Raw genomic sequence first — 19,598 nt, forward strand, 5'->3', positions numbered from 1 at the left:
AATAAGAAAACAGAACACGAATATTTCAATTTCCACAAGTGACTTTATTGTGTGTATATGCTTAATTACACGTATATGATTAATAATAATTAATTTTGTCGTTTATTAGTATATTTCGAAGTTGTTACGGAACGTGAATATAAACAAATCTATGACTGAACAAATGTGTCGATTTCAATTTAAGGTATAATGCATAGTGATAAACTTACAAACAGCGTAATTATTTTGAATCTGGGATAGAAATGCTTTACTATGTATATTGACAGTGATGTAAGTTACTACTAAAGACAAAATAATAAGGCTTCAATGGTAACAAGAAAACAAACGCAGATCGAATTAAAAACAATTATTCAAACAAAAAGTATAGTAATGCGAGAAGGTAATAATAGATATTTTCAGAGTAAATCGAAATAGTAAACAATTGGCAAAATTTAAAGGGATACAGAAAAGCAACTCATACATGCGTAAAACGTAAACAGTAGTGGTAGTAAGCGCCAACACTCTATGAAGTACTTTCAGTTATTAGTTTTTACAGGTTGCTTTTTCTGTCTCTCTGTTTTTTTTTCAGCTATATTTTTATATAGTGTATATTTAGAGAAAAATAATGTAATTATAAAATCGCCACATTTATTAGCCCAACGCTTAAGACTCACAATTATAGTTAGATTGTTCTCCCGCCGGTTTAATAGGTCTGAGGTTGAATGAAATAGGCTGCGCGCGCAGACACGCGTGCAGGGTATTGTGGGAGAAGCTCGATGGGTCTCCAGTCCGCCATGATGAAAGCAACTATTCCCTGCAAATATGATCAAAATATATGGATTACCGCAAGACATATTCAAAACTGGAGTACTGATTTCACTGCTTAAATATAATTCATGCTGCTGGATTCTACCATTTACTGTCTATTTTCACTGCTATCGTTCAGCTACCTTGATGTGGTAGCGAAGCTAGTTTTTGGACCATCTCATTAGCATATTTGGGGTCATCACGATGAGTAAGGTGTCGTTCAGAGCTAGGGCTCTGGATTCCTCCAAGCCAATGCCCGTTTTTCGGGCAGAAGAAATTCCGGACTTACCGGATTTTGCAACCATTAATAGATCGGTACCACAAATGCCCACGGGGATGGAAAAGGAAGAAGAGTCGGTAAGTGTCGAACGCTCATTCCAACCTTTCTTTACAAAATGGCTGTCATGATGAAATAGGCGCTACTCATTCAAATATTCAAAATGCTATATTAGAAGCATCGGATTCTTGTTAAAATACTCTGAAAACACCGAGTTACTTCTATATATTGTGAAAAAAATATTCTTTGGTGTGGTTCTATCTGAAAAAGTAGCATATTGTCTGAATTTTATTTACTGCCTGTCACGTGATAATGTTCAATGTGCGCCGCCATTTTGCTCTCAATCGTGGATCGTGTGATGATCGATCGGACTGGATCTTACATTTCTCACACTCTTAATACTGCCTCTTATTTTCTTCGCTTTATATATATTTTTTTCTGTAACGTTGAACGAAAGTTACTTTTTTAAATACGATTCCTGTATTTTAGTTTTACGATCCATTATAGTAACCGTCAATATTAAATAAGGTGTTTCCCCGTTTCAGGGAATCCCCATGCCGTTCCACTCATGCGATCGCGTGTCTTGGAGGAGGCGTCACTTATTCTGAACATATTTTGTTAATTATTAATTGTCCCTTTAGTTGATATTCTTGCAAAATGACACATTTGGTCCTAATGCATGAAACATTCCCAGAATAATTTTGAATTTCATTTAAAAAAATTCTATGAATGAATTAAAACGAAACTAATTTTCCTTACCAGGCTGGTTGGTCCTCTAGTATTCAAAACAGGCGTATGTATGGGACTGGCTTTGACACTAGTCATTTTACTTATAAACACAAATATATGTCTCTATAGAATTCGATCATTGTTTATAGATGACTATATTGACAGTTATTGATTTAATTCTAGTTGTTAAAACTTGTATGCTGTTCGATCTGCCTGGCAGTGTAAGTTATTCACAAAGTAAATAGCGTAACACGTGGTGTTCGCCTATTTGTTTACTACTCCGATGAAATGTCAATTTTTTTTATTATTTCGAAACAATATATTTAAGAAATAACAACATATATTATTAAATAACAGTATACATCGCTTTATTCGTATTTAGAATGAATAAAATGTATTTTTATCCGTTCTTTAAATTTGAGTTTATTAAAACTCCAATCAGTTTATTCATTTTTATTTTTTTCAATTATAATTTTTTTTCCAATTCATAATTTTCAAAAATTCATTTATGATCGTAATGTAATAAAAGCATTTTCCATAACTCACCTTACTATGATCTTTTTTTTTTGTTCGAAAAGTACTATTATGGAATAACAACACTTCATAACTTTTATTCCATGGTCGCACTTTTTAGTGATTGATGAGCGTGAATTTGCAGTGATAAGAATATATTTTAGAATGTATTGAGGCAGTATTTTTGTTACATCCCATCTATTTTATGATACTATCATATACATAAGCTAAAATAAAAGCCCATTTTCAATCGAAGATTCAGTGTGTATATGTCTATGTGTATGTATGCATATATATATATATATATAACTTTTTAAAAAGTGACGTGTAGTTTACGAAATTTCATTTACTTTAAATCATATGTTTATTTTTATCTGATCGAAAATATATTTGACCCAAATATTTACTTCTGCTGATTGATAAACACGATGTTTATCTTGTTGATTTAAGTTTTTCGTCTTGCACATTAATGAAAGGTGATGAGAATTTTTGAAATCGATTTAGACTAAGTCTTTAAGATTTCCATTAAAGTATGATTCGAACCAAATAACGAAACATTTGTTGAATTTAGTTCTACTAAACTTCAAAATTAAAATTACACTTTCCGAAGTGACACATAAAGGGAAAGTAAAATTTTTCGACAAATGTTCTTCATTCATTCATTATTATTGTTATTATTATTATTATTATTTTAGATTTTCTGCTGTGTATTGACAAATAGTTTTACTTTTCTTTGATTTATGCTTTACTGTTAACTGGTTTTTTTTAAAGGGTAATATTAGAAATTCTTAAAAACTAGGTTGAATATTTTGTAGTTTTCATAACAACCAATTATAAGTTCTGTCAACAGGTTCCATCAATGAGCTGGCTGATCTGTTCGCAATCCAGTTTCAATTCCAGATTAGAGCCGATTCATTATACATAAGCCGATAATATTTAGGGAAAGAGGTACCAGATGTAACAACAACCTAACACCTAACCCTAACCCTAATCAGTCGAGCACTTGCGTAGACACCAATATCGTTGGGAACATTCCGAGTTCAAATTTCTCAGACAAACTTTAACTTTCATTTGCTTGTTTTGCCCTAATTGAGCATACAAATGATCAAAACTGTTTGAGCTGTGACCATCTTCTAATTCGTTCCGACCTAGTATACCTCTGACTAAATTACCAATGTGGTCTCCTTTTTTAAAAAAATAACAGAGTATGATTTGAGGAAGACTCGGCTGCTGTTTCTGAACGAGCTATCATACACAACCGCTTTCTTTGACTAGAATCAGCACCAGTAATATATATATACTCCCTCGCGTATTATATTGATACTTAAACTTTTAAATCAAGCATCCTTCTCCCCCACTCCACGAAAAATTGAATTTGTTTTTACGCAAGAAATCAATATTAGTGGAGCCGGGTCAATAACACAAGTACTAGTAATATGTTGGGAGTGATTCGTATATATATATATATTTATTGTTTTATGCCTAAACCAGATATCAACATCAATATATCGTTTATGTTCCCGACAAAGGCATGCACACCACATCGTATCACTACCCACTCCTTCATAAACTTAGAGCTTTTTACCGAAGTCAAAAATCAATATTTTTGGAAATGGCAGCAGCCAATAGAAGCTGAGACAGTAGAAAATTTATAGTATTATTTAGTTTCGTTCTCATTAGTTACCGAGTTTAAATCTTGACGTTTTCATTTCTCTGAGGTTGTTTAACTACAGCTCAGACCTAAGCAAGCAGACATATATTGACAGGCGTTCCAACTGTGACCATCCCGTTTTTTCTTCTTCACCAGATATTTTGTAACGACTGACGTTATCAAATTTGTTGTTTTCTGAGACAGCAGGATGTGTTTAGAGTGATGTTTTGGCTGCTATTTTTACCTGGTCGTTTCTTCTGTTGTAGTCCCAGATCAACCATAATCATCCCATCTTTTTAGGAGCATGTAGAACTATATTATGTTGTTTCCATATTTAAGACGGAAGAATGTGATTTAAGGGTGATCTGGCTGCTTTTTCTAGTAGGTCGAACGACTACGTAGAGACGATCTCATAATATATATTATTTACATTCTTATTTGTTTTTACTAAATTTTGTCCCTTAACTAAAAAAATACAATCGATATTTGTTGGTATGTAATTAAAGCCTTAAATTAATGTTACAGCAACAAAGTTCATTTAATCTTTATTAAAGTAGCTTGAAAGTAAATCAACATTTTGCCGATTCAACATAATTTTTTTTAAAAATTACATTTTAACTAATATTATAAATGTTGGTTATTATTAGTTCAGTATATGATATTTTAATGCATTGTTAATCAAAGATTAAAAAAAAAATGTTATTCATTATCTTATAATTTTGTTCTTTCAAGCACAAAAATTCGAAAATACAGTAATTAGTTATTGTGTGTCTGTTTGTGTATATATATATATATTTACTACTTCTGAAAAATAATCAAAATCAATGAAAAGTAATTAACAACTTATGGTGTTTGTCTAGTGGGTACAGAATGTGCAGCTTACTGTTGAATGAAATTTTCTTTTGTTTCTTTCTCTTATTTTTTTTAAACAGTTTTTTTTTCTATTTTTAGTAATCAAACAACAATGTGAAAAAAAAAACAAAAAATATAATAAATACAATCTGTGATTAAAATTTGCGAATGTTGATTATTGAGAAGCTGTTTAACTTGTGAAATTATAGATAAGCATGTCAATATACCAGTGAGATTAATTTGGCTCAGTAGAATGTAATTAAGTATATTAATGCAGTTTTGAATGTTAAAAAGCAAAATCACTTTGTTTCTTTTCTTAAATTCTTCTATTCTTACTTATATTCCATTACAATTAAAAAGCAATATTGGTTTCAAAATTTGGCACAATTAAAAGCAGTATTAGTTCCAGTAGTATTTCATGAGCATACCAGTCATATACTGGGGTCTGTTTAAGGGACTAAATCACCAACCCCAAATTATTTTCTGTTTTACTGTGATGTTTAGAAATCATTTTTGTTGCCTTGTACCTGTGTGAGGAATTGTATTTTATTGAGACTGTAGAATAGAAGACCAAAATACTTTTCGGTGGCGGCAGAGGGTTGTTCTGTGACTGAATTCTCTGTTGTCGATTGAGATTGATTTAGTTGATTGTCACTACATTTTGTTACAAAATTTGGTGCTAGTCTTATTGGAAGGAAAATTCTTGCTGTTGTTAATTAAATTATATTACAACTAATATCTAATTGTTTTTATATTTTAGATTTATGATTTACATATTTTACAAGATGACATTTTTTTTTGTACTCCTTTAAACTTTTTGATAAACCAGTTTTCCCATCACAGTAAAAACAATGAAACAATTTCTTCAGCTAACCAAAAATGATTGCAGTTTATGGTTAGCTGATTGTACTTGTAGTGCTAGTGGTGATCTGTATGTTTTAAGAGACAGCTCTTTGAATTGATGGCTAACTTTAATCCAGGGAATTGTTTTCTGTGTCCCTTATTCAATTTGATACGATTCAGTCATTTCATTTCCATAACTACTTACTATTAAGAGGATAAACATCTCTTAGGATATCAAAATAGTATATTTTTTTAATTAAAAGATTTAATCATGTTAAGAGGTGAAACTAACACCAACTTAAAAGAGGAAAGATTCTAGTTTATTTTTGTACAAGTTTGGTTGATTATTTTAAGAACTAATTGTTGTGCTCTTAGTTACAGGTTTTAATAACATGGTTCTTAGGGTCATAGATATTCCTTCCAAAACCATAGCTATTGCTCCCAGAGCATTCATCTCTAAAACACCTACCATAAGCAACCAATATATTAATTTCCTGCACCATAAAGATAAGCTAGGTAGGAGAGAGTTGTAAAATTGTTAAAGAAACAAAAAAATTGTTTATTGGGTGATCCATGATAAAAGTTAATAATATTTGACTTAAACAATGTTTGGAAATGTCTGCTCTTGTTTATAGAGAGATGACCCTCTAATACAATGATTACATGCTATTGTAGGTTTTAACTATATAGTAAATATATCAGCTTGATTATTGTGTTGTAAAAAAGGTTTACAGAAAATGAGGTCCAAATAGGAAAATATAACTGCTCCTCTTCCCCTTTCAGTAATGTTAAAAAAGAAAAAAAAAACAAAACAAAAGAGAAACCTATTGCTTTCATGTGAAAATCATGAGAAATTGAGGATTATTAAGTAACTGGTAAAATGCAGCCAATTATATTGTTTGCTTTACTAGATAGCAATCATTTAATCTGCCAGTTATCACAAACAAATCTTTAATGTGCTGTTGGTATTAGACATTAGTAAAACTGTATTAACAAAAAGGACTTAGAAAATGTTGTTGTAAGCTGGTAATAAACAAATAGTGAAAAAAAAAAACCCACATTCATTATCTGGTACCATGACACATTTTTGTCTCATTGATGTGTATGTATGTAAGAAATAAAATTATGCATTATGTAACATTGAAGAATTTTGTTAACATTGGTAGAGATTTGGGCTATAAATGTATTTGAGCTGCAAATATTCCTCTCACCTATATAAATGGTTACCAGTAAGAGTTTAAATCCTATCAATAAATAACAACTAGTTATTTTTAATGAGCCACTGAAGATTGATATCTTCTTGGTTGCTTGACTTGTTAAAAAAAGCAACCAAATCTCCCTCAAATAAGATAAGGAGAGGAAGTATTAGTAATGTAATCTCCAACACTCCTAAAGTGACAGGATGATCATAGTTAGAACACCTTTAATCATAGGTCTACCTCATCAAGATTAAATTTTGTTTTGGGAAATTTCATGATAGTTGAATGGTTATTTTTTACATTTTTTTTTATTGCTTTAAGCCTGGTAAGAGTCAAAAGCTGCAATCAGACTTGATCTGAACGAACTTCTATAGAACAGCAGAGTTGATTGTTCTATTAGAGATGTTTAGATCTACCACCAACAGCTGTAGACATATTCATTGGATATATGAATATATTGTGAGTCATGGTTGACTGATCATGTTTGTAATTAGCATATAGGATTGAGAAGGCAACAAAATAGATAATTTAAATCTTTTTATTATCTTTTGTTGGTAGAATAATACTGACTCTACATAACTTGTTGACACTGAACTAAGAAAAATTATATTCCAAAAGAAATTGAAATTATTTTCTGTGTTCCTAATTGTAGTCTTCACTTCTGGGTTCAATTCATACTAGGAGAAATGAATAATAGATAATTAATAATGATTGTATTGATGATGAATCTCTTCAATGAGTAAGTCTGTCAAAGACATTTTTCTTCTGTAAATATATGAAAAATGCCACAACTTCTAAAGGAGTGCAAATATTAATTCATAACACCAGAGTTTTGAGCATTTTTTCTGGCACTGCAGAGAAATTAAATTTTTATTGATTCAATTTTGAAAATGACTGCTGCTAATAATTGATAAGTTAAATTATTTGTGGTAAGTTATACAATTAGGAACACAGAAAGTAATTTCAATTTCTTTTGGAATATAATTTTCCCTAGTTCAGTGTCAACAAGTTATGAGGAGTTGGTATCATTCTCCAATTTCCTGCTCAGGATTCTTGCAGCAAGTTGATAAGAGGCATTCGAGAAAATATAGAGCTTTATGAGTTAGATATCTTTATTGCAAATGAGTTATTAAAAACAGTTTAGTATTTCTTGCATTGTTTTTTTTTTTTTCTTCCTATTTCTTCACAAGTGGAAATATATTAACAAAAGTGTATCTGAGAAAAGACTAAAATGGAAATAGGATTGAATCTATTGATCACGTTTAAAACTGTTATAGAGCTATCATGGCTGAATAGAAAACAGTAAGAACAAGCCTGTCAGTAGAAGTCTAGGAAAGTCAATGGCATTTGTAGATAAATACTCTGTGTGTGATGGAGAATCTTGTGGATTGAAGCAAGCACTTGAGAACATTGCATTTGATAATAGAAATAGTGTGATGTGTTAGTATTGGTTTTACTTTTATTTTATAGATTTTAGAAATGGTGGTTCTCTGCTTAGATATATTACTTTGATTTTAAATTTCAGTAACATTTTCTATTGAGATAGGTTTGTAGAAAGAAATGCAGAGAGTAGATTAAGTTTAAATTAAACTGTCACTTAAAATGTGTCCAATATTTTAAATGTTTTTTTTTTTTAAATTAACAAAAATTACATTTATTGTTATAAAATAAAGTAAGTCTACTGACTTGGTATGATTAAAATGAAATTTTAGTTTGATAAATTTAATATAACTATGGTTAAAGATATTGCTTTTATAATTTAAGAATATACTACAACTTTATTGTAAATTACTCATTTCTTTCGTTTGTATCTGCTGTAAAGTAATTATTTGTCTGTATTTAGGCTATCAGCAAAATCAATGCCATTCCTAATTCTGATTTTCACTGACAATTTGTTTATAAATTGGGAAAGTAACTATTGAAGCTAGACTTGTTTTGAAATTTATGTGGTAAATCAATTTAATTTAAGAAAAAGACGGTATTTATTTTTTTATTATGATTTTAGTTAGCATATTTTTAAAACTCAAAAAAAAAAAAAAAAAAAAAAAAGAAACCCCCATTTGGCTGTGTTCTGACTTGCTTTATCTTAAATTCATAATGTAATGACCTGATTCTGCATCTTGCTTTTGGAATTTCGCAGTTTTTGTCTAAAATTTAACTCAATACACTTTTAAACAAATTGTTTTTCTTTCAATAAAATCACTGATTTTTCTGAGAAGACATAGATATTCAATTACTTTATCTTGAAAATTTTTAATTTCTAAGTTACATTAATTACTGTCGGGATTGACTTTAGTTCTAACAATATTTAGAAGTGATTTTAATAGTTGCAAAACAAAAAACTCTGAAAGAAAAATTATTAGTTTGACAATTAGCAAAATTCAGAAGGAATTATAAAAAGTGGAATTTATGAAATTTTCTTAGTGTTTTATTGCAGGTAATACACTTTATCCTAATGACCCAATAATAAACATTTTTATTAAATCTTGGACTTGTGAATGATAACAATACAATCTAAACTGCATTTTTATATATTACTTAATATTATCTTCTGACATAGAGACTAACAAGAGAATAATAAAAGTTCTGGTCACAGATTGGCATATCTATTTTTTCTAATTAAGATTTTATTACCAGAATTATAATTTTATATTAACCAAAAAAAAAAAAAAAAAAATTGAAGCTTTTAGTTGAATGGTATTTAGAGTTCTCTTTTCTTTTTTTTTTTTGTCTCAGTGAAGTCCTTTAATTAGTTATTCCTACACAGGTGAGATTGATGCAGCTGATATCCATCCTTAATATCTGGGGGTCAATGTGGGAAGGGAGTGAATTGGGAGTCTGGTTTGATGTTTGCAACAGAGTAAACTCCACTCAAAGGCATCTACGAACCAGGTGGCGTTGTTTGTATTATTTCATCTCAGATCATCCCCAACTGAACAAGCTTATCTATGATCAGAAGTATTGCTGTCATAACCATCAAACCTTTTATTCCCCACCCCCTCCCAGACAGGGGTTGTATTATCCACAAGTGCTTTCCTTTTTCTTTAAAACAGTAGAGGTGTGTGACATAAGGGAGATATGACTAGGTCAAGTGACCATAAATTAGTGCCCTCTTTGGTTTCAGAGTGGTGGTGGTAATTTGAAACCCTCCCCTTCCCAGTAGTATATTAGGTATAGAACTCAAAGCTGATTTAGATGTTTAATAGTTTTGTAATTGTTTACATTATGTGAAAATCAAGATATGATTGATACTAGGAAGAGCATACAGCTATTAATAAACAAAACAAAACAATGTTGCCACGGTATCTACATCGGCGGAACTGACCTACTACCTACTTTAATATCTAGTACAATTGGTAACAAATGTGCTAGAACATATCTGTTTGGCTCTTGCTAAAGCACTGCTATAAATATGCTGCATATGTGATGAAGATAAACTCTCTTCATTGAGTTAGTCATCGTAGAGTTACTCTGGCAGCATTGCTCAAATGAGTGGATAATTTCATCTTCTTTCTTATTAATGGAAGTGGTTTTCATCTTAATTAGAATCCCTATATTCGTAGATGTTATCACTAGTATATTGGCATGTTGCAGGAATCTAAACACAAGAATTATTGTTTTCCTAATATTTGTATAGATTTGTATTGTTTGTAAATGTGCTATAAAAAAAAAAGATTTTAAATATATATTTATATATATGTATGTATTTAAATATCCATTACAGTTAGCACAAGAATTCTTTATTGTTTTCTCCTTTTTTTAAAATCATTTTTATGACTTTTTTTTCTTTACACAACTGCCTCTTCTTGCAGGTGCTATAACTGCCAAATACAATATATGATGATGATCATCACAAACATCATCATCATCATCTTTCAAACACCATGGGACATTTGAATCAGTCTAATCATTTTTATCGTGTCTGTACTCTGCTGATATAAGTTAGATGGATCTTCCTTAAATACATGGCATCATGCCTGATATATGAAATATCTAGGATAAAGAAGTTTACAAGCAGGATGTACAGTATGTATGTGTAATGAAAACACCTACATGACCTGCTTTGTAGACACCTTGTCTTCTCAACCATTGAAATTAAGTTTAGCACTACTTACATTCAGTTTGTTGGTTAATAATTTGTTTTGTAAATATCTTCTGGATTTGTGGTGTTTTTCTCTCTCTCTCTTTTATATATTATTTTCAAAATAATTGTCTCTGAAGCTGAATATCTTGCGCACATGTTCTCTCTCTCTCTCTCTCAATCGTGAATGGCAGAATCACAGAGCATAAAACAAAAATGCCTTGTGATATTAGGTTATGTCTCCCTTCTATTCTAAGTTCAAATTCCACACAAGTTGACTTGCCTTTCATCCTTCTGAGGGCTGAATTGTAAAATAAGTACCACTGCCAATATAATTGACTTTATCCTTGAAGGTAGTTCACCAACATGAGTATGGGCCAACAACTGAAACCACTAAAAGAAAATTTCAATTTACTGAGTTGAAATGGTCAATTAGATTTGATATTGATTGATCTCTCCTGTATTCATGTCTTGGCCCAAGCATATTAACTCTATTTACCAATAGATGGTGGGTGAACATTAAGTATCAATAATTGCCTTAGAGCTTATGTCTTAGAATTTATGTCATTAAGCTAAAAATGATAACAAGTTCAATCCTGTCTGTTATGTTATACCTCTGTTATATGTTTTATGCTCTAACCTGCAGTGTTTTTACCATAAAAAACATTAAAATACTCAATTCTCTTCTATATTTTCTCTCTCTCTCTCTCCCCAGCTGTCTGTTTATACATTGACTGGAATTTGTGCTAAATACACTTTTATTGAAAAGTAGTCTCATGTTCCTAGTTCTCCTTTTTTTTTAAATATCCACAGTTATCTTAGCAAACTTGCAGAACAATCGCAGCTGATGGAATCAATAGGCTGCCAGACTGGTGGTTCATATCCTGTATCTAGCATGACGCTATTGGTTAAGACACCTAACTATCATAGTTTCAATACATTTAATCTGCAGCATGGTCCTCTGCACAGTTGCTTGATCTGTTACAAACAGCAGCCAAATGTGACTCATTATCGTACATATTCTACTGTTCAAAAAAAATAAAGTGGACATTTTACATATTATATGTTTGGAAAAAGATGGGGTGGAGAGCATTTTTGATCAGGGTTGACCTGGGGGCTAAACAACAACAACAACAACCTATAATAGGTACTAATTCATCATAAATAGTCTGAGTACTGTAAATTTAATGAATGTTTCATTTTGGTTACAGAGTTGAGCTTAAACTTTCCCCTGGAGTGGGATGGGATGGGCTCCCGTATTAAACTTAACACTCTTGAAATTTGAGATAGGCTTTAGTAGACAACACTAACAAAGGGAATAAAATAGTAATATGTAATGTTAGTAAAATATATAAAGCTTACACACAAACACTCACTATAGCACCGTTTAGAAATCTGGGATATCAAAATATTTTTGATATATCTTTTGATATGCCTTACTCTTAGTTAATGCTTTCTCAATTAGTCAGGGAAGGATATAGAAATATGAGTTGTTTCTTGTTGAGGAACACTGTACAAATAAATATTGTTGTGGGTGTGCAAAATGAAAAGCTTGGGGTCCAGTAATCTTACCAATTCAGTCCTTTAATTGTATCCTTCATTTATTATTATTTAGGAATTTTGTGAAAAGGGTCATAAAACAAATCTATTTTGATCCTAGTCCCACTAATTATAAACCAAGACAATGACAGAGCCTTTATATTGCTCTACCTGCTAGAAATACCAGTCCAATATTCCTCAAATAACATTCAAACCTCTTCAGCAAGGCAAAACATATAAGATAATGTAGCCATAAAAAAAAAAAAAAATCAAAATCAAAAAGAATGGTCATGACTGGAATGACCTTGGTCATAGGTTTATTCAATTAGGTTAAACTGCAATTAATTATGAATAACAACAATAATAATCCTTTCTAATTTAGGCACAAGGCCTGAAATTTTGGGAAAGAAGGCTGTTCATTATATTAACTCCAGTGCTTGACTTGTATTTATTTCATCGACCCCAAAAAGGATGAATGGCAAAGTTGACCTTGGTTGAATTTGAACTCAGAACATAAAGACTGATGAAATGCTGCTAAATATTTTGTCCATTGTGCTAATGATTCCACCAGCTTGCTGCCATAATAGCAACAATAATAATAAAATGTAGTTTCTTCTATTTTTAGTTTGTAATTGACAATTGAAGAAATTGTAGATAAACAACTCCATAACAATGTTTTAGATTATTTAAATTCATTTGAATCCTAAATCCACTCAAACAAATGGTTTTCGATGTTGATAAGTGCCAGCAAATAAAAATCAAAAATCTTGTTTTTTGAAGAATCTGCCGACTGTTGTTTTGATGCTGCACAGTAAAAAAAACTAACAATGATTGATCCGTTGGAAATGTTTGAACCGATTTCTTTAAAATTTCAAATGAGATAAAAACATCCACACAACCAGAACAAGAGAGTTGACAATAAAATGTTTATCCTTTAGAATCTGAGGAATTCTTACGCTTTCCATAGAAGATCAATGATTTTGCCTTTCATCCTTCAAGGATTGATAAAAAAAAAAGTACTAATCAATTACCAGAATTGGTTTTAATTGAATGTATTTTCTGCCATCAAATTTTCTTTTCTATTGCTTAGTCAAAAGGGAAAGTAATGCTGTGACCCCTTACAGGCTAGTAAGAAAGGAGGGAGGGAAGAAGGTATCCTGAAGCCAAAAATCTGGCCTGAACACTTGCAGTGACGTGAACTCCTAAAGCACTTAATACCAGGTGGTGTTATACTAAGTTAATGGTTCTCAACCATTTTTTGCCTATAGATCCCTTTGTTCCCTATTTTACTCTATTGGACCTCCATGGCCATTCAGTGTATATATAAAAAAAATTCTTATTGTATTTTTAAAATCATTAGGAATTGTATAAAACGATTAAAATATTTTTTGTGTGTTGTAGAAGTATAAGCAATTTATTGCACATAAATTTTAACAACAAAATCTTATGTAAACCCCCAACTGTCATGTGTGCCCTGGTTGAGAACCACTGAACTAAGTGATGGATTAAATTTTCCGCTTTAGTTGGCTATTGTAGGATTTGAACTCAGAATGCAAAAGGCTGGAATACATACCCCCAAAGCATCTCATCCAATGTTCTAATGATTCTATTAGTTTATTGCCCTAGACTGGTACTTTATTTACTGACCTAGGAAGAATGACAGAGGCAAAGTTTTCATCTCATCAGTTATGTTTGGTCTTATGTCAGTGTCAGCAATATATATTAGATTATTAAAGTTCTTGGAATCTTTGCTTGGTCAAGGTACCATGCAGTTCTATTGTTCTGCATTGCACCTTGGCCAAGTGTCTTCTACTGCAGCTTTGAGCCAATCAATGCCTTGTAAGTGGAACTGATTGATGGAAGGTATATAGAAGCCTGTCATAAATATGTGTGGATGTGTACATTACCCACCTCCACATGAAACCATTGAGCAAAAAGCAATGTTATATTTATAAGTTGGCATGTTGCTCTGTACTTTCAAAGGCAAGTGCAATAAAAAAAAAAAAACCGACTTAAAAAATGCTTCAATGATGAGCTTTGTGCAACCCATAAAAACATTGAAAAATGGATATAAAATGAACCAAGTTTGTCTGGTGTGAGAGGATCCTATTGACATGTTATTTTGTATTGTTAAACTCTTTTCAAACAGAATTATGATACAGATGGTTGGTTATTGTGTAACCACAGCCTGACTTTGATTTGTGCCACATAAGTAGTAAGCCAGATGAGAGATATTTGAAGGAGATTCAGCTGTCATTTCTAGCATAAGGGCTTCTTATTTAGTTCCAAGTTAGTTATGATCATCCTGTCTTTTTTTTCAGGAATAGTGAACCTCATTATCCCAATGTATTCTTTTTTTTTAAGATGGCATGATTTGAGAAAGACTGTTTGCTGCTATTTCTTATAGGTCAAACAATCATATAGAAAGTCCTGAATGACAAGCTAAAAAGTAAATCACCTGTCTTGTTGTCAAACATTTTCCTCTTCTTCCTTTCATGCAGCACTATTACAATTTGGTTTGTGCTTTTGATTAAAAGCAAATTTGAAAAAAATCAAAACTGACAAATTTAAATTCAAATTCAAGATAGAAATTTTTTTCATTAAATCGATTGCCGTATTTAATTTCACTTCAAATATCATTTGTATTTTTGAATTTTTTTGCAATAACGTTGATCTGAAATAGCATGTTGAAACTGATATTATTACATCATGGAAGAGTTCACCTGAAAACCTTATAAACACACTGACATGTGATTAAGGTTTCTGTGGCTTCCCAACTACATGATTTCAAGTCCAATTCCACTACATGGCACCTCTTCTACTATAGCTCCAGTTCACTCACCTGTAAACGGGTAACCTTGCAACAGACTGGCATTCTATTCAGTGGGAATGTTGGCCTGCCTGTCTAGCTAGTAGAGTGTGGCATCATTTAGCAATAAAACACATTGTGATCAGTGGTGTGTAACAACATCTGATCGTCTGGTTGATACCGTGTGTGTGTATGTATGTATGTATGTATGTATATATATATATATATATATATATATATATATATATACACACACACACACATCTTATAACAGTTGTAAATGAGTGTCAGTGTCATGCAGAAACGTTGCCTTGCTTGGCAACAGATGTGGGTTCATGGCAGGAAAGAAAATCTGCCTCAATAACCCTGTCTGATCCATGCAAGCATGAGAAAGTGGATGTTAATATGATGATGATTCTAAGATTTTTTCCTTGATGATATATTGTTGTTAGGAACTGGTTGCAAGACTCTGGTCTTGTACAGTGATTATAAGGCCCTCTGTTTCTGCTTTAGCTTCTAGGTGTGTCTTCAGTTGGTCCACATCGTGCTTCTTGCATCCTTTTTAGGTACTTCCCATGAATCGATTTGTCTTCCCAAGTTACTCGTTACCGTTTTCATTATGAGTGGATTTGGTACACAGAAACTGAAAGAAGCTCGTTATATATATATATATATATATTTGTGTGTGTGTCTGTGATTGTCCCCCCCCTCACCTCAACATTGCTTGGCAACCAATGTTGGTGTGTTTACATCCCTGTAACTTCAGCAAAAGAGACCAATAGAATAAGTATTAAGCTTACAAAGTATAAGTCCTGGGGTTGATTTGTTCGACTAAAGGTGGTGTTCCAGCATGGCTGCAGTCAAATGACTGAAACAAGTAAAAGAATTCTATGTGGTATCTGAAAAATTTTGCTTCGTTATTTTGGCTGATAGTTAAATGTTGCTCAGTCGTATTTGTTTAATTAAATCATCGTCTTATTGCTAACTATTACTACCAGATTCATTTGAGAACTGGAAAATAAGATGGTTTTTATTTTTCATTTTCTTAATTTCTGTCCTATACTGCACCCATACTTCAAGAATACAAATTTTCTACATCTTTCAGTATATATAATTATAAATGTTGCTTTTCATAGAAATATTGTAATGTTTGATAATAATTGCTGAAATTATAATCTTCTCAATAGCTTAATTAGGATCATCATATTGATTTTTATTTATTTTATTTTATTTTATTTTCTGTAATTTTACAAAGAATTTTTCCCTCTCTGATAATTAATGACTTTTGTTCTTAGCTTAATTTACTTTAGCAGAATGTATTCAACTAGAGTTTTCTTCCTTATTCAAACGTGAAACAAACAATATACAAAACAACTTATATATATATATATATATATATATATATATATATATATATATATATATAGGAATAGAGAGAATGTTGTGATGCTAATTATGAATATCACAATATGTTTGAGGAAAAAATATGTCAGAAGAGCATTTTGCACACTAAATACAGATCTAGTAGGGTCTCTTGATTCTGGCGTTATAAATAATTCGAACTGAGCTGGAATGATTGTTTGTCCATTATTTTGCTTTTCTTTTAATGCTAGTTGCTTGCAAGTAATTCTCAACCTTTCGGAGCTTGGTGTTTTACAACTGCCTCCTAAACGGCTAATTTTGCACAGTAATCTATTACTTAAATGTTCTTGTACTATTCCATGTGTCACTTTTTAAATGTTTGCATGGACTAGTGTCCCTTATATTAAATTTTTATGAAAATTACTGAAGAAGGCAAGGGTTCATAGAATGAAATGATACTGAACCTTGATGTGTTGTCAGTCACATTCTAGTTCTGACAAAGAATTTTTTTTTTTTGAAAATGTGTGTATAATTTTTTGTTTTTAAATTTTTATTTTCCCTAAACACCCTGTGCCTTCCCCTCTTCATGAGCTCACAACGTTCTGAAAGGGGCACTACCTCCTTGGTTAAGAATCATTAATCTTGAAATGAATTTATTTTCTCTGTAGGTTTAATGAAAATAAGCCCCTTCATTAACATTGCTACCCACTGCCCAACATGTCTGCTCAGCTAGTGCTGACCATAGCTATTAAAACAATAATCAAAATAGTTGAAAATGTATGGTTTTACTGAATAATTCAAGACATGTCATAATTATGGCAGTGTTTTTACATTAATGAAGCTAATTGTCAGTTTCTGAAATATATATGCTTTTACTGTTGTTAAAACCATCTGAAGATCATTGACTAATATGTTGTGTTTATTTTGTGAAGAGAAAGAAGCTACTTCCTTGAGATATGGCTAATTATTTGATTTCTCTTGAGCCCAAGATCTCCCAAATCTCAACTTTGTCTTTCATCCTTCCGGAATTAATAAAGTAGGTACCAGTCAAGTATTTGAGTCAATGAACTGATCGCTTCCATCCTTGAAATGTGTGACCCTGTTGTAAATCAATAATAAAACCAGAAATTGTTGTATTTTTACCCTTTCTTTCTCACAATCAATATTTAATGTTGTTTAACTTTAGATTAGCTCTAATCAAGCAGGCCTACGATCGAAGCAATCCAACCATGATCATCCAATCTTATTTTAAGACACGTGTCCAAGACTACATTGCCTAATGTCTTTCTCTCTTTAAAATGGTATGGTATAATGGCTTGTTATCATATGAGTATATAATAAGGATACATGGTGATAAATAATTAGGTCAACACATTTTGGGGATGGGTGATTTGTAGTGATTAAGGCCATCCTTTTTAACTTCTCTAATAACAATGCACTAGTCTCATATATTCAGTTTCTTCTTCTTCTTCTTCTTCTCATCATCATCATCATCATCAATGTGGTGAGTTGGAATTGTTAGCACGTCAGGTGAAATGCTTAACGGCATTCCATCTGTCACTACATTCTGAGTTCAAATTCTACTGAGGTCGACTTTGCTTTTCATCCTTTCAGAGTTGATAAATTAAGTACCAGTCAAGTACTGGGGTCGATGTGATCAATTGCCCCTGTCCCACAAAAATCCAGGCCTTGTGTATATTGTTGAAAAGCTTATTATTATTATCATTATTATTATTGAGTGAAAGAGCAGTGCATGCCATCAAAGTGACACTGGGGTAAAATATATGAAGCCCAGTATACCCATCATGACTACCCGTCAGATAAGGGCACACCAGGCACATGCATCACAACCATATGTGTGCGACATGGTGATCTCGTATCATGATAAACAGCACATGACCTTGCCGGTGGGGTCCAGTTAGAATTTTCTTCAGGTCGAGTAGCCCATAATGCTCAAAAGGTCCTTGAATAAAGGTTGTTTGAAGATGTTGAACAAAACACCTATGTTTCCAAAGGTGAATTATCAAAACCCCAAAGAATTCCTCTCAACACAATGGCTATGATGCTCCCCAACTACTTCTGCTCGTGAACAGAGATGTACATATCGTCAACCGCTAAGAGACATGCTCAACTGGTTACGGTCAAACGACTGACAAGCTAATCTGTGGTATTGAGCAGAATATTTGCTGTAGCCCATCTTTTATACCAAGACAAAACAATGCACATGATAACACTTGCCTAAAATTTTGATTGAATCAGTTCTAATTTGCTTCAGTTGTAATCATCATCTCATGGCACTTCATAACAATTCTTTTGCCAATCACTACACTCCCCACTACTTTCAAAGGCCAATATTATCTGCATTAATGAGATCTACTTCTTTATTACTTCTAATCCATCATCAGTGCTGTCTATATCCCATTCAGGCACCACTTATTCTGTAAATATATTAATGCTTGTTTTGCTTTGACAGAACTGTCTGAAATACCTCTTTTATATAGACTTTGTTTATCTTTTATTGGTTTCAGTCATTCGATTGCAGCCATGCTTCAGCATGTCATAGCCAACTGGTTGGAACCAGTAAAAGTGTATGAATATGTATATGTGCACTTATAATGCTATACACACACATACAAACACACAAACACACACATATATCCTTGTCCTAAATAAACAAACACGTACATTGTAGGGTTATGGCTGTGATCTAGAATTTAAAGGGAAAAAATAGCCTTGATTGGAGAAAAAAGGTTTTTATTAACAATTGAATTCTTAAATTTACGAGGAAACTGCCATCAAACTTTATAGCAGGGGAAAAAAATATTCTACATTTTGTCTCCCTTTTTCTTTTTTGCTGTATTTCTAATTTGAAAAAGAAAAAAAAAAAAAAATTCTGTGAGTACTTTATTCTTTACCTTAATAATTTGAAAACTGATATCTGTTTTGGTTTTTTTCGA

General features: G+C 31.8%; 1 protein-coding gene across 1 annotated transcript in view; it reads left to right on the plus strand.

Annotated features, from left to right (window-relative positions):
- The first annotated feature begins 743 nt into the window (after nt 1–743).
- LOC106869344 (enhancer of polycomb homolog 1) overlaps nt 744–19,598 on the plus strand; it is a 136,232-nt gene continuing 117,377 nt past the window's right edge. Inside the window, exon 1 of the mRNA XM_089354215.1 lies at nt 744–1,143. Coding sequence (XP_089210341.1) covers nt 991–1,143 — 153 coding nt within the window. The 5' untranslated portion in view covers nt 744–990. The remainder of the gene's footprint in view (nt 1,144–19,598) is intronic.

Source organism: Octopus bimaculoides, chromosome 6 (genome assembly GCF_046866305.1).
Source record: "Octopus bimaculoides isolate indiv1 chromosome 6, ASM4686630v1, whole genome shotgun sequence".
In the NCBI taxonomy this organism is placed as follows: domain Eukaryota; kingdom Metazoa; phylum Mollusca; class Cephalopoda; order Octopoda; family Octopodidae; genus Octopus; species Octopus bimaculoides.